This window comes from Garra rufa, chromosome 25 (assembly GCF_049309525.1).
Source record: "Garra rufa chromosome 25, GarRuf1.0, whole genome shotgun sequence".
NCBI lineage: Eukaryota > Metazoa > Chordata > Actinopteri > Cypriniformes > Cyprinidae > Garra > Garra rufa.
Genome location: NC_133385.1, coordinates 37329355 through 37345056, shown reverse-complemented (window position 1 = coordinate 37345056; position 15702 = coordinate 37329355). Strand labels below are relative to the sequence as shown.

Here is a 15702-nt window from a genome sequence, read left to right as displayed (position 1 = left end):
GCTTTCCAACGAAGCGGTGACAGATGATTGGCAGTGTACCTGGGTGACATCATCACCCTCTGTGCAACCTGGGAGGACCATCTGCAACAACTGAGAGGCAGACCCTGCAAAAGATCCAAGAGAAAAGTGTGAGTGGGCCAAGTCTGAGACAAACTACCCTGGGAACCTCCTGGGAGACGGAGAGCCGGAACCTCAAGTGGACCAGGTAGAAGCTGTTCGATGCACCCCAAGACCAAAGAGAAACAAGGAGGTCTGATCCTTTTGTACCACTGGTGGGGTGGTACTGACGCTTTATTCCCAACTTCTCAATACTCTACAGTAGAGAAGGAATGCCTGGTGATCAAGAGTGCCTTAGAGAGCCTCAGATACTACCTGTGGAGTTTACTTCTAGAGACTGATCACAGAGCCCTGATGTAGATCCACACTATGAAAGAGCACAATTCTCGGGTGACCAGATGTTTCTCTCTGTGCAGCCTTACCAGTTCAAGGTCAGACAACAGCCTTGACCCCAGAATATAACAGTTGACTACCTTTCTCGGTACCTGGGAAGTTTGTGGCCTGTCCCAGTTGGTTAAGGCAGTGCTTACACACACACACACACACACACACACCACACCACACACCACTCTTTGTTGTTGTTTTTCTTTGTGCAAACTCAGTTCATGCACTTTATCAAATGTATATTTTAAAAATCCTCACTTGACAGCTGCTGTTAAATTGGGGATGACCAGGGTCCTCCTTTATAAAACGTGTGTACGCAGCGATTTTAAATTTGCATGTACATATGCTAAAATCAATGACAACATTCAGATTTATAAGAAAAAAAAAAACTGTGAAAAAAATGCTTAATGCCACGGTAGGTTCTAGTTTTGAAGATAGTACATAATCGTTAAAATTTGCCTGTAGGTACACAGAGTTTTGATAATATTTGTGTCATATGTGAGAAAAGAATTGATCTTTCTCCTCTCTGTAACATCCTCCTCTCTGTTCATCTCCTTCTACCTAGTCAGCTCTTCTTCTCTCTTATTGGACCCCTTTCTTGACCCACTCCACCACCTTTTAGACTTACACCCCCCCCCCCCCCCCCCACACACACACACACTTTTCATGTTCATTTTATTTAGTGGGCAGTCTTAAATTACAGACAAACTTAAACCCTGCTCACTATTTTTTTTTTTTTTTTTTTTTTTTGCATATTCTTTCTTCCTCTTTATATACTTTCCCTTTTATCATTAGGAAAACTGCATCTTGTGGTGTGTGTTTGTTGTGTTTGGACAAATTGTAAAGAAATGTTTGTGATTTGTATTATGAACACATTTGTAATGTGTATGAAATTAATAAAAACCTACAATTTGTTTAGGAAAGTTACAAAGTGTTCCATGTGTAAAAGGGGCACATGGAACAAGGCTTTAAATAGGGCTGTGCTCAAAATATCAATATAGCAATATATCATGACGCATTCCTTGCTGATACGCGTATCGATACTGTGCTTGCAGCAAATGCCGTGACCCAGTTTTGAAAAAGAAACAGAACAAAAAAAGACATTTTAAGTCTAAAAGTTATATTAATACTTTCTTTGCACCTATTTTTAAATGAATCATTCTGGGATCAGAAAAATTGTCCTAAGTTGCATTTTTTGAGTTCTTTAAAACATAATTCTATTCTAATATTGTTCTGAATTTATTAAAAGCCATTTTACCAGTGTTGGGATTATTTTTAAGGCACTCTACATTTTTAAAGTGAATACTGAGGATAATAGTTTAAAGTATAAATAGTTTTTAGTCAAATAACAAAAAAAAGACCAGACCCCTCGACACCTGTAAAATGTTTCTCTCTCACTCAGTAGTTTGTTTGGGCAGGCCTTCACAAAAGGGCCATTCATTACAAAATAAATAAATAAATCCTTGACAAAAGGGCACTTTGGCCATCAAAGGGCAAAGGGGCAGGTGCTCAAGTTGTTATGTGTGTAGTTTTTTTTTTTTTTTCTGTAATGATTTGTCTCCCTCCAGAGGTCGGAAGTGTTTTCTGCCTTTGTGTTGTTTTGTGGATTGTCCGAATGGGCCTATAAGTAGTCTCGTTGCCAGATTTAGGGATTTTCAGCAGCAGTCCAGTTGTGCTCCCGTTTGTTTTGATTTCTGTTTACCCAACTATTTAACTCCTCACCTTATGTTATGTTTTTGCTTTGAAATAAATTCCCCTATTGAACCGAGCCCTTTAATGTTAGCCCCCTTGTATGTTGTGGCTGTGACCATAACCAGAGGTGGGTAGAGTACCCAAAATCTGTACTCAAGTAAAAGTACAAGTACTTATGGAAATATTTACTCAAGTAAGAGTAAAAGTAACAATCTTAATAGTTACTTGAGTAAGAGTAAAAAAGTATCCGATGGAAAAAGTACTCAAGTAGCTAGTTACTAGTTACTTCTGATCTGATTGATGTGAAGCGAAGACCCTGAATTTCAAACTGTTTGGAAAGCTTCCGCACACCTCTCCTTGAAAACATAGGCTGAAGTAAGGGGTTTATATATAGGGCTCGCAAAATCTCTGGTAGCCCTTCGGGCAGGTACTCTTCAGATTTTGGTAGCCCGAAAATTAATTTAACTAGCCCAAATAAAAAAAAGACCTTTTTTAAAATATAGAACATCAGATAGGAGTCTAATCAAAAACATTTTTAATACACAAATATAAACAAATATCAAGGAAGTAATTTTATTCCATTATATTTATTTCATTTAGTGTATCTGCAGAATATTTTTTAATATTAATTTAAAGCAATTCACGACCCTTTTTAAGATCTGCAAAAGTAAAATTGGACTGGACAATGTAAAGTAGAATATTAAGCCATAAAATGGCATGATTTAAAATTCAGATGCAGTTTCACACAAAAACAAAATATGTTACACTATGGCATTTCATCCTTTATAACATTAAAAGGGATAAATTGAGTATATAATTTATTATATGTATTTAAATAATAAATATTACTGTGTTTGGATTTTTAGAAGGCACCTTAACTTTTTACATTTACAATTCCGTGTTTGCTGCATAAAAACATGGGTCGATAATTGCAATCATTTGACCATAAACAGCTGAAAAAAATGTATTGGAAATGAAAAATTAATTATCTGTCACGAGGGGGCGCTTTAGGAGCGCTGAAATATTACGGTTTCCATAGTAACAGCTGTACACACAGCAGTATTAACGCAGTTTTATCAGACATGAAATGAAATCTCAGTAACGGAGGAACGCCATCAAATGTAGCGAAGTAAAAGTAAATTTGTTTCACTATAAATGTATTTGAGTAAGAGTAAAAGTACCTATCTTTAAATATACTCTAAAAGTACTAGTTACCCCAAAAATTTACTCAAGTAAATGTAACGAAGTAAATGTAATTCGTTACTACCCACCATAACACTTGTGCTTAAAGTCGCTGGTAAGATAATGTTTCAACCTGCTGGATGGAAGACATCCCTTCCTTTCCACCTAATGGCAGTGTGATGTATCCTGATCAATATCACACCATGTTCATTGACATAGGCCAGAGGGCCAGATAGAACTGATCCCTCGACTGAGCCTGATTTCTCCCTTTTTTTAAAAAAAAAAACATCTTATTTCTGTCACTTGATGAAGTTTGGGTTCTTTGCCATTGTTGCTTTTGGCTTAGTTGGGGTCTGAAAGAGACTACTGGATGAGAGAAAAATGATGAAAGACTTTTGGTATAGATGAGAAACTGCTGGAAAGTCCTTAACTCTTTTCCCAGCAGTTTTGCCAACCACTGCCAGCGTTTTTGATTATGTCAAGGTCAGTTCAATTCAAGTTTCCAAGGCCCCCAGAAATCAGTTCTCCTTCAGAAGATGTGCAATAGCGCCCCCTACCTTCACAGTAAAAACACAAAAAGCCCGAAAATTCAGTCAACGGCATGGAAGCATTGTCTCATAAATGATAGAAAGTTCCCACAATGGTGGAGAAAGTGGATGGAGAGTATTTTGAAATAAAAATGCCATATCCAGATTACATGTACATTCAGTATTTAAAACCAAAACTTTTTTAAAGATAGTTATTCAACTGATAACATCATCATACAGACTTCTTGTTTACAAAATGAGGTCTTCTCAGTTTGTGACAAGATTTGGGGACTCACTGAAATCATGGTGGAGCCAAACTTGGGTGCATTTCCAAGACAACGACAAAAATCACTGATTAACCACCATAGTGCAAAAACGGTTGCATCTCAGTCATTTAAACCACACTGGTTCATCAATATAGGGCCACTGTTCATGATGTCACACGAATGTGGTGGAGTAATAACTCGAACTTGCTAACTGATTGATTCAAGATCTCAAAGATGCTGCTGTATTAAACATGGTACCTGATGGCTAATTTATGATGTGCGATGGCTTGAGATCTTAGTGGGCATGGGCTCCAAATCATTCTCCTCCAATCCGCAACTTCACTCAGTTGAAGTTCCAGTTCAACAAAGTCACAAAATGCCCAGCAAGGACCACCAATAGTGATTTAGAGAAGATTTAGTAGAGATTTTAGTGGTTCTTGATAAAAAAAAGAGAGATTGTTTCACATGCTGGACCCAAAAACTCATGGGTGTGGTCTTCAAGGGATGGATCCCCCTGGGTGAGGAGCGGGTGAGGATTCTCGATGGGCAGGGCCTTAATTTAGTTATTTGTTGTCTTTCTACTAAATGTTTAGGTTCGTACCATTCTCCTGTGGTTTTTAAGGACCAAATTGGCATATTAGAATGATTTGCCATCACAGGAATAAATAATATTTTAAAATATATTACAATAGACGAAAGAAAAGAAAGTGTTGAAATGATAATAGAGATCAGAATTAAGATGCAAATATGAGTGTTTTGAAGAGATCACACCAGAATTCTTCAACTGAGCAACTGTTAAATCAACCACAGAAGTAAATAAATAAATATATAAACAAACATTGGCATTACTTCCTAAATGTTGATCTGCGCTGCTAACTGGGGTCAACTCAAGTGCTCATACATATTTCTAGAAGATTGAAAGAAGATTCTTGGAGATTGAAAGACAAACAGATTGATTTAATCGCAGCTAAAACAAAGAAACATGAACTTGGTCTCACAGGTTCAGCTGAAATCCAGTATGATTTACAAATATAATCTGTAAACAAAAAAATAATGTTTTATAGCACTTGCAATGGAATAATGAGGGTATGCATTGAGGATATTTTGGGTAGATGTCCCTCCGCATGGACAGTAAATCATCATGACAGCTTTTTTATCTAAGAGTCTGTAAACAGGACTTGTTGAAATGTTTCAAACTCTAACATAGGATGTGATGTCCTTCCCACGGTCTGTTATATCCAGGTCAGATCTCTGAGGGGTTCAGCCACTCAAGAGAACAGCCATGATAATTACAGCATCCAAACATCACACAGTTCGAATTAATAACACTTTTCAATGTCAGATGTGTTTGGATAGACAGACAGACAGACAGATAGACAGATAGATAGATAGATAGATAGATAGATAGATAGATAGATAGATAGATAGATAGATAGATAGATAGATGCGCGCGCTCTCTGGAGGGAGGCTGTTACTCCGCGCGCTTTCTTAAGAATCGTGTGAAGAGCGCGCGCTCCAGTGATGTCTCCTCGCGCGGACCCGCTTCACCAGTAGACTGTTAACGGGAGTTCAGGACCGTTTTATTCTTCTTGTCTGAGGTACTGTTGTAAATCACATTTTATGCAAATACGCTTATCTTTATAAACTACAGATTCCATATAAACTTATGCACGTACAAAAAAATACGATATTGCAGTTCGGTTATAACAGGACTACTTTTACCTTACGAAATTTGCATCAGTTCGGCTTCTTTAAAGTTATTTTGTTTGATAATATAATGTCTGATAATATTTTTGTAATATGTTTTTGTGAATGAATGTGAAGGCATAACATTTGCGAACATATACAAAGTATTTTCTTAATCTTTGCTCGAAACTGAATATTTGTGTGTTACAGAGCTTTTAGACGGAATATATTATTCGCCGGTTTTGTGTCATTGTAAAGGATATAAATGAAAAGTGCTATTATTAAATTGTGATGTGACAGGAGAGAATGAAAGGACACTGCACTTTGAAAGATGGAAATGGAAAGGTGAAAAGCTTTCTACAAATACTAAGCCATTACTTATCCTTGTGAAAAAGAAGTGTGCATAATTGTATTAAATGTGCACTTGTTGTGTGCCTTAAAATTGTAAAGGGCTCTTTTAAAAATGTGGTGCTTGCAGATAATATAATATTAATGAAGTAGTCCTGCTTGACTGTTTCTTAACACACTTAGGTAGACTTCAAAAAAGTGTGCATTGTAACATTAAAGCATATTTTACATGCATCATTGATTCAAAAGCTTTTGTTGTTTTTTAAATAAGTATACATACATTGATGTATGACTAACATAATGAAGCACATCAAAAAAGTTCTTCATATCTGAAAACTATCATTTCAGTGGTAGTTTGTTTGATAATTACAGTATATTTTAGTTTACCATAAATGCTATGTACATTCTGCATTAATTTTATTGCAATTAACATCTAATTAAGTATGAAAATAGAAATACATTACATTTAGTTTGCAAATAGGTTTTCTATGCATGTATATTATTTTTGGAAGTACTCTTTTAAAAAGTAAACCAAAATGTACTCGTTTTTCACAGGGGCCATTTTTTCTTAATAGTTACAATTATAAAGCATCATGTTCTGTAACATATGTAAAAGCAAAATGTGAACATAAAAATGCATGACAGTGTGTAGTGTGAATGTTTTATAGATTGCAATCAGCTATTTAAACATAAATAAATAAAATAAAATAAATAAATAAAAAGTTATCGTAATGTATTTATATGGACTTATAGTATGTTAACTGATTCCACAAATTATTGCAAACTGTATGATTGCTGCTCTTTTAAATAAAATCATGCAAAACCATTCTAAAAATACATTTTCACTCAAGTTTGAACGTGATCTATGTGATTTAATTTGATCTCACTTTTCAATATAAAATCCCTGCCATCTCTTAAGCGTATTTCAGACAAAGTCAAAGCCATCTTGTTCCTGTGTATTGAAAGCTCAGACAATACATTCATTTAAGACAGAATGTTAACTATAAATACGTTTCTCAGATGGACTGAGATCTGAGGTTTGACTGATTCACTTAGGGATGTTTGTGGTCAGCGTCTCACTGGAAAATGATTAGCCTCAATGCTCTTGTGGATACTTTTCCTCTAGGATTTTTCTGTGCTTGGCTTGTTTTTTCTCCATCCTAAGTTTTCTAGTTCTTACTGCAGAAAATCATCCCCAAGCATGATGCAGCTGCTGGCACTATAGCCTCAGATGTGTCATTTTAAAGGTTATTAAATATATATACCAGAGGTGGGACCAAGTCATTGTTTTGCAAGTCACAAGTAAGTCTCAAGTCTTTGCATTCAAGTCCCGAGTCAAGACGGCCAAATTAGTGTCTCTGTATTAATTACTACAGTAAATTTAAAGTCAATACTAGTCTATAGCAGGTGTAATTATAAAATATGTAATATTTAGGGGTGTTTCATTGAGGAATTAATCATTGTTGGTGAACAAATATAGGCCTAATTGAATAAATAATTTATTTTAAGTCCACTGTTTCATTTGTTAACGATTCAAGGATTTTAATGGATCAATTGAGTCAAATTTGATGAATTTTAGTTTGTCCGTAAAATGGGCATCAGACTTGCCGAGTCACAGGGTTCAAGTCCAAGTCAAGTCTCGAGTCATTCCTGTCGAAGTAAGTAATCAAATTTGGGATTCGAGTCTGAGTAAAGTCTCAAATCATGTGACTCGAGTCCACAACTCTGATATATACAACTGGGTCCATATGTAGTCCATAGTTATAGTCTCATAGTTCTTGGGCACATAGAAACTAGAGAAAGGACCAAAAAAGGGGCTGTTACTAGGGTGGAAGGGTGCACATCTTAGAACACCCTTGTCAAAGGTGGGGTACTTTAGCACCCTCAAGTACTGTAGTCCGGTTGTTCGCGAGAAAAAAAACAGGGAATTTTCCTGATATTCTTGTTTTGTCTTGCATTGGTGATATCCTCATCACCAACCCACCAAAACCATTCGATATTTCAGATTATGATTTTATAGCATTGATATTTCCAGTATCAATGCTATAACAAGTAAGTGACCAAATCATTTGCTTGGTGAGCTCATCAACGATAATAACATACATTGAAATGCATGCATAAATACATATCAGTTACAACCCTGCTGAAAAAAAAAACAGCTAAAACCAGCCTAGGCTGGTTGGCTGGTTTTAGCTGGTCATAGCTGGTCAGCAGGCTGGTTTTAGAGGGGTTTTAACCACTTTCCCAGGCTGGTCTTAGCTTTTCAGGCTGGGAGACCAGCTAAAACCAGCTACTTCTAGCTTAAACCAGCTAAGACCTCCAAACCAGCTGAGGCTGGTTTTAGCTGTTTTTTTTTTCAGCAGGGAAGGAGTGAAATGCAGATGCATAGATACCAGAGGAATTAAGAGCATTAGCATTGACAATGAAGACAACTGGCAGTTCTGTTTCTTCAGAAGTTTCTCAGAATTGTTCTTTTTAATAGAGATTTTGTGAAGTTCACATGATGACCTGTATGTCATGTTGCTTTTCATCCACAGGTTAATTGCTACTGGAGACATTCACTGCTGGAACACAAACAGCCATAATGAACAATGAGCAGCATCCTTCTGTACCAATCAAAGAAAAGCACATGAACATCATCAGTATCAAAGCCATAGAAGACATTGGATATGATCTTCAAGATTCTATTGTAAGTTTCAAATTTTAAATTTGTTCTCTTCCTTAAATGTTCAAATCGATGGCAGTTATGCACTGTGGCACTGTGAGGACATCATATGAGGTAGAAACAACAGACCTGACGTGTAATGATCAGAAGTCCAATAGTAACCTGTACACAAACCAAGCTGACTTCTGAGCAGGAGTGATGCGTGAGTGAGGGGCTTGAGCGAGGGCATCTTGGAGGCTTTGATGTATGGCTTTATAGTTGAGTCTAATATTAGCTCCTGGCTCCTCTCACCCCTCTCAAGTAACAACAGAGTTCAGTTTGTGACTTCAGACTTGCTTCATTCTGAAAGACAGACAGAACAGACAGACAGAAAACAGACTTGAAGATTAAGAGAGAGTGAGAACAGGTTGGAGGCAGGTTTCTTGCTGAGACTGGGAGATGGATTTACCCGAGAACGAAGGCGCTGGCTCTCAGCCTCCGACTGCCTGCAAACAAGCACACTTCTTAAGAGATGTGGTCTTTCATGGAAAATTTCAGGTCAGTGAGGCATGTGTCAATGACTGTTTAAGAAGTTTGATCACTTTAATACTACATATTTAGTAATGTATGTGCGACATCTGCTATTAACTGTGACTTACGTATTGCTTCATTGACCGTTTGATAAACGCAGACGTATTACATATAGATCAGTAGGTGAAGTACACGAGCACATGCTCGATCTATATGCACTAAAGCTTTTTGCTCCTAAAATATGAGCACATAAGATGAAGGGAGATGCCAGAGGAAATGTTATACCCCATAACACAGTCAGCAGTTGCTGGATCAGTTGCAGTCGCTCTACAAAAACAGCTGACCTCATGAATAAGGGCTTCAAAAAAATATTTTCTATCTAAGATTACTGTCGCATAGTTTGTTAGTGAACATTAGGGAACACGTCGCATCTAGTTATCTCAACAGTGCATTACGTACACATATGTACGGCTCACAAATCTGCTTACTGTACTTACACTAGCATACTGTCCATAGCGTTACCAAAATTATATTTAACTGTCATATTATGCACAATTGTTTTGTTCTGATACTTATAAGACTTGGTTACATTGTGGTTCCCATAGATGTAACAAGAACCCATGGCTGTTCACACTCTCAAGTTCAAGGCTACTCATGTCAGACATTATTCAACAGCGCATTAGCACCTGTATGTCAAACATCTCACAGATCCGTCACCGGTACGACCGCGGCGTTATGGGAGATCTCAGGCCCAAAGGTGCTCAACTGAGGTCAAAACATTTAGTTAACATTTATCTCCAGCAGTTTATCTCTCCAAAATAAAACGAGTGTGGCAGTACACTGACAAATGTAGACATTTCATATCAGAAATATATAGGATCTGGGGAGTAGCATCTGGGTATGCAGGTGCATATGGGCCTGGGCCTTTTAATTGAAACGAGGGAACGAATAGGGTCCAGCCCTGGCCCGAGACGCTCAGACCCAAGCCCTGTCCTTGTCCAACAACTTATCAGAACAGAGTCCGTGTTGCAGTCATCAAAATAGTTCAGTTTTGGATTTTATGGGAAAGTGGCTAGATTTCATTTTGTTTCTTTATTAAGTTCATTTAGAAATATATTTGGAATATTTTATGTTTGTTAAATTCAAGATTTAGTTTTTTAAAGAAACAACCAAGCGGCTAGTGGCAATGAGTTGAGCATGTTTGATCAATTTAGCCTAGCCTAAAATAAAATCTACAGACATAAAACACTCTATGCATTTCCCAATATTAATTTGAACATTTAACCTAGATAAATGTGCGCTGTTAGACGCATATCCAGTCATTTGTGTGAAGAGTGGAAGCTAAAGCGCGCTTTGCAGGACATGGAAGCGCCAGTGCAAATACTTGCTTTTTTTCCCCTAATAACAGTGGAAACGTTGTGTGCACTCGCAATATTAACAAAACGTTGTGCTTTTGTAAAATAGCTAAAGAAACAAACATGCACTTTCTGCCGTCTCTGTCTTGAGGAGAAGTGCTTCACGAAAATGATCCAAAACTCAGTGAATATTTGCATCACAGACATGATAAATATATCCATAGAATGTTTTAAATTACTACTTTAAAATGAAAGAATTCATGTAAGAAAATCATTATATATTATATATAATGATTATATTATATATATATATATGTGACCCTGGACCACAAAACCAGTCTTAAGTCGCTGGGGTATGTTTGTTGCAATAGCCAAAAATACATTGCATGGGTCAAAATTATTGATTTTTCTTTTATGCCAAAAATCATTAGGAAATTAAGTAAAGATCATGTTCCATGAAGATTTTTTGTAAAATTCCTACTGTAAACCTATCAAAATGTAATTTTTGATTAGTAATATGCATTGCTAAGAACCTAATTTGGACAACTTTAAAGGTGATTTTCTCAGGATTTGGATTTTTTTGCACACTCAGATTCCAGATTTTCAAATAGATGTATCTTGGCCAAATATTGTCCTATCCTAACAAATCATACATCAATAGAAAGCTTATTTACTGAGCTTTCATATTCTATATACATCTCAGTTTTGTAAAATTTAACCTTATGACTGGTTTTGTGGTCCAGGGTCACACACACACACACACACACACACACACATATATATATATATATATATATATATATATATATATATATATTAGGGCTGTCCCCGACTATGAATTTTCATAGTCGAATCAGAATTTTCGAATCTTTCTATAGTCGACCGATAGTCGAATCATCTAGGCTTATGTGTGTGTGTGAATGGGTTGGGAGGGGCACGACACTATAGTCAGCAGGAGGGTAAAACAGTTTTTATTTTATTTTACACACTGCACACAGCAACAACTTTTAATAAAGCGACCAAAACTGCCTGCCAACTGACAGACGAACTTATTTAGGTTTAAATAAAAACACAGAACGCGTCTTTTAGTTCTAAAAACGCGAGGCGCACAGCACTGCCTTTTTTGCTAAGCAACGACCGAAACAGCTGTCCTGTCAGTCAAATCAAAGGATTATAGCGCGAACGCTCTAAAATCTTAGTTTTTTGCTGTTAAGTAAACTGTCATATTAGCAGAAACCCTAAATAATACAGCTCCTGGTTACCCACGATAGACACCAAAGGTTGCAAAAACGCGAGGCGCGGGGGGCGCATAAACAGAGCGCAGAACGCTCACTGCCAACAGAAAACCATTCAAAAGAGGCGCCTCCAATTGCAAAAACGCGTTCGGTGTGATCGCCGCCTAATCCCTGCCGTCAAGATGGTCCGCATCTCATCATGGATCAGGGCAAGTGAAAATTAAATCTGTCACAGGGGTGGTTAGATTTATTCACAAACACATTAAAAATATTTATTGAACGCTTCTTTCTTTTCACTTTTGTTTTTACTGCATTATCATAATCAAAGGCTGTATATAACGTAATATAACCGTACAAAACCAGTAGTTCTGTGTGCAATTAGACATTGAGCACCCCCATATTGCCAAAATGGTATGATGCTCGTTTCACCCGCGAAGATTCGACTGTGAGATCGGTGGTCGAATCAGGCTCCGCATATCGATGCATCGAATCTTCGACTATTCGGGGACAGCCCTAATATATATATATATATATATATATATATATATATTGTCATGTATCTGGTCTATCCTGTCTTCATGTACTCTTGCACCACACTTCATGGACTTCATTCCCCACAAGCCACTGCTCTAATCACTGCATTCACCTGCTCTCACTTTACTGATTACTGCTCACAGCTGCACCTCATCACACTGTCTGCATTTAAGCCACTCACACACACAGCCACCTTGCGAAGTCTTACCGTTCCCTATGGTCGTAATTCCGAGCGTTTTCCCTTGTGTTGGTTTCTCTGTGTATGACTCTGGACTGTGTACCCGGTTGACGATTCCTGCTACCTGCCATTGCGACCATTGCCTGTGTATCGAACTGTTTCCTGGATTTCCTACGTTGTTCCTGTTTTCCTGGTGATTATTCCTGCCTGTTGACTATTCTCAATAAATGCTGCAATTGGATCCGCACGTCTCTGACTCTCCTTGTGACAGAAGACTTCGCCACTACAAGGATCCAGCAGCGAGTATGGTGTCATCCGGTTCCAGCACGAACCCCACTGTACAGATCATGCATCTCAAGCAGGGTGAGCGGACTATTGAGGATTTTGTCATGGCTTTCATTGATTTGGCAAATCAGTCTACTATGAATGATGGATGCCTAATGATTTTTTTCCGTGGAGGACTCTTAGAGCCATTGGCTTCCCTCATGCCCATGATTGAACCTAACTGGACCTTGCAATATTATATGGATCTTGCTCTTTTGTTGTGTGGCTCTCCTTTTACTGTGGGAATTGTGGAGGAGGACCATCTTCCCACAGTAAGTTCCAGCTCAGAGCCACAGCATAAGATGTCTGCCAACCCAGAGCCTGTTCACAATATGGCCGCCCTTCCTGAGCCTGTTGCCAGGATGGCTTCTGTTCCTGAGTTCCCGGCCAAGATGGCTGCCTCGCATGAGTCTGTAAACAAGATGGCCTTCCTTCTAGAATCTTTTCACAAGATGACCTCCCTTCTAGAGTCTGTTCGCAAAATGGCTGCCCTTCCAGAGTCTGCTCTCAAGATGGTCACCCTTCCAGAGCCAGTGCACAAGATGGCTGCCCTCCCAGAGCCTCCGCTGGTTCCGCCCGGCCTTCCAGAGTCTCCGCTGGTTCCGCCCGGCCTCCCAGAGCCTCCGCTGGTTCAGCCCAGCCTTCCAGAGCCTCCGCTGGTTCAGCCCAGCCTTCCAGAGCCTCCGCTGGTTCCGCCCGGCCTTCCAGAGCCTCCGCTGGTCCCGCCCGGCCTTCCAGAGCCTCCGCTGGTCCCGCCCGGCCCTCCAGAGTCTCCGCTGGTCCCGCCCGGCCTTCCAGAGCCTCCGCTGGTCCCGCCCGGCCCTCCAGAGTCTCCGCTGGTCCCGCCCGACCTTCCAGAGCCTCTGCTGGTTCCGCCCAGCCTTCCAGAGCCTCCGCTGGTTCAATCCAGTCGTCCTGAGATTCCTGTCTGCCCGGTTCTGGTCACGGAGCTCATGCATGGACTGTTCCCACCCACCCTCCCTGCTGCTCCAGTCCCGCCACCTCTGTCTCCTGACAGTCCCTCTGCTCACCCACATCCCACCTTCGGTGCAGAGGACTTGCCGTGGGACTGCCAGTCTCCATCGGTGTCCAGACTGAAGGATCCCTCACCATCACCTCCAGTCTCAGAGTCCTGGACTCCACCTCGGCCCTCCGACCCTGCGGCTCGACCCCGGCTCTGTGCTCCCTCGTCTCCGTTGTCGGCCGTCGGCCCACCAGCTCCTCCGGGCTCCATCGTCTCTCCGGCTCCGCCCTGGTCAGTCGTCGCCCCACCTTCGCCTCTGGACTCTACTCCTCCGGCTGCGCCTCGTCACTCCGTCCTGCCGGCTCTGTGGACCTCCTCCCTCCCGTGGGCACAGCCTCGATCCTCTGTCACTCCGGCTCCGCTGCGTACCTCCGGACCTCCATCTCCGCCGGGGTCGCCAGAGCCTTGGGTTCCGCCTTGGTCCTCCGGATCCTCTGTGTCGCCCAGGACCATCGACTCTCCAGTTTCACCTCGGGCTCCACCGGCTCCACCTCCGTCGGTCGGCCCCAGGCAGGAGCCAACCCTTCCTCCATCATGGCTTCTCCCTCCGTCGGCTCCGCCTCAGTTCGTGGTTCCAGTACCCCTACATGGACCTGGCCCTCCATCCCTCCCCCTGTTCCGCCTCCGCTCCACCACCCTCCAGGTTGTATTATGTGGTTAGAGCGTCTGGAAGCCGCTCCTTGGGGAGGGGCTCTGTCATGTATCTGGTCTATCCTGTCTTCATGTACTCTTGCACCACACTTCATGGACTTCATTCCCCACAAGCCACTGCTCTAATCACTGCATTCACCTGCTCTCACTTTACTGATTACTGCTCACAGCTGCACCTCATCACACTGTCTGCATTTAAGCCACTCACACACACAGCCACCTTGCGAAGTCTTACCGTTCCCTATGGTCGTAATTCCGAGCGTTTTCCCTTGTGTTGGTTTCTCTGTGTATGACTCTGGACTGTGTACCCCGTTGACGATTCCTGCTACCTGCCATTGCGACCATTGCCTGTGTATCGAACTGTTTCCTGGATTTCCTACGTTGTTCCTGTTTTCCTGGTGATTATTCCTGCCTGTTGACTATTCTCAATAAATGCTGCAATTGGATCCGCACGTCTCTGACTCTCCTTGTGACATATATATATAATGGTTATATTGCGTAGTAAATGTCTTCACATTTAACATGAAAAACAGCAATAAAACCGTAGGCTTCAACTTAGTTAACTGGCTGATTTATGAGAAAAATAAAACAATGTTGGCAAAGTTATAGGCTTGTTGGCTTTTCTGAGGTAGGCTAAGTGTTATGTTACTACTATTATGACTTATTCACAAGATTTTATTGATGTTTTTTAATAAAACATATTGTTTATTTATTTTTTCCTGTTTATTTTGTGCTGCAAATATTAAAAAGGAAAAGATCATTGATTCACATGCCACTCGATCTGAGGCGAATATAGTCACTACTAACTAAAGAGCGTATAAACATTATTTACTGTTTGTATTTTATCATAAAACTGACAGAATAGGCTGAGACTTGCGTGCTACAAATAAAATGAACTTGAAAATGTTAAATATTATTTCCAAGCATTTATACCGTAAATAAACTCACGTAACGTAATGTACTTGAGAAAATCAACAAGTTAACCAAGTTGGAGCCCATAATGATTGGGGGGCCCCTACAAATGTTTTGCATATGGGCCTGAGGCTGACTTGCTACACCACACAGGAGAAATAATTCTGCCTTT

The 15702-nt window shown here is 40.1% G+C and overlaps 1 protein-coding gene across 3 annotated transcripts in view; it reads left to right on the top strand.

Annotated features, from left to right (window-relative positions):
- The first annotated feature begins 5581 nt into the window (after positions 1 to 5581).
- ano1b (anoctamin 1, calcium activated chloride channel b) overlaps positions 5582 to 15702 on the top strand; it is a 34757-nt gene continuing 24636 nt past the window's right edge. For 2 of the 3 annotated variants that reach the window (XM_073831437.1, XM_073831439.1), the window contains exons 1-2: positions 5582 to 5706; positions 8680 to 8831. In XM_073831437.1, the coding sequence (XP_073687538.1) occupies positions 8727 to 8831 (105 nt within the window). In that variant the 5' untranslated portion in view covers positions 5582 to 5706; positions 8680 to 8726. Of the gene's footprint in view, positions 5707 to 8679; positions 8832 to 9142; positions 9345 to 15702 lie in introns of those variants that run through there. The other variant, XM_073831438.1, reaches the window with a different exon arrangement.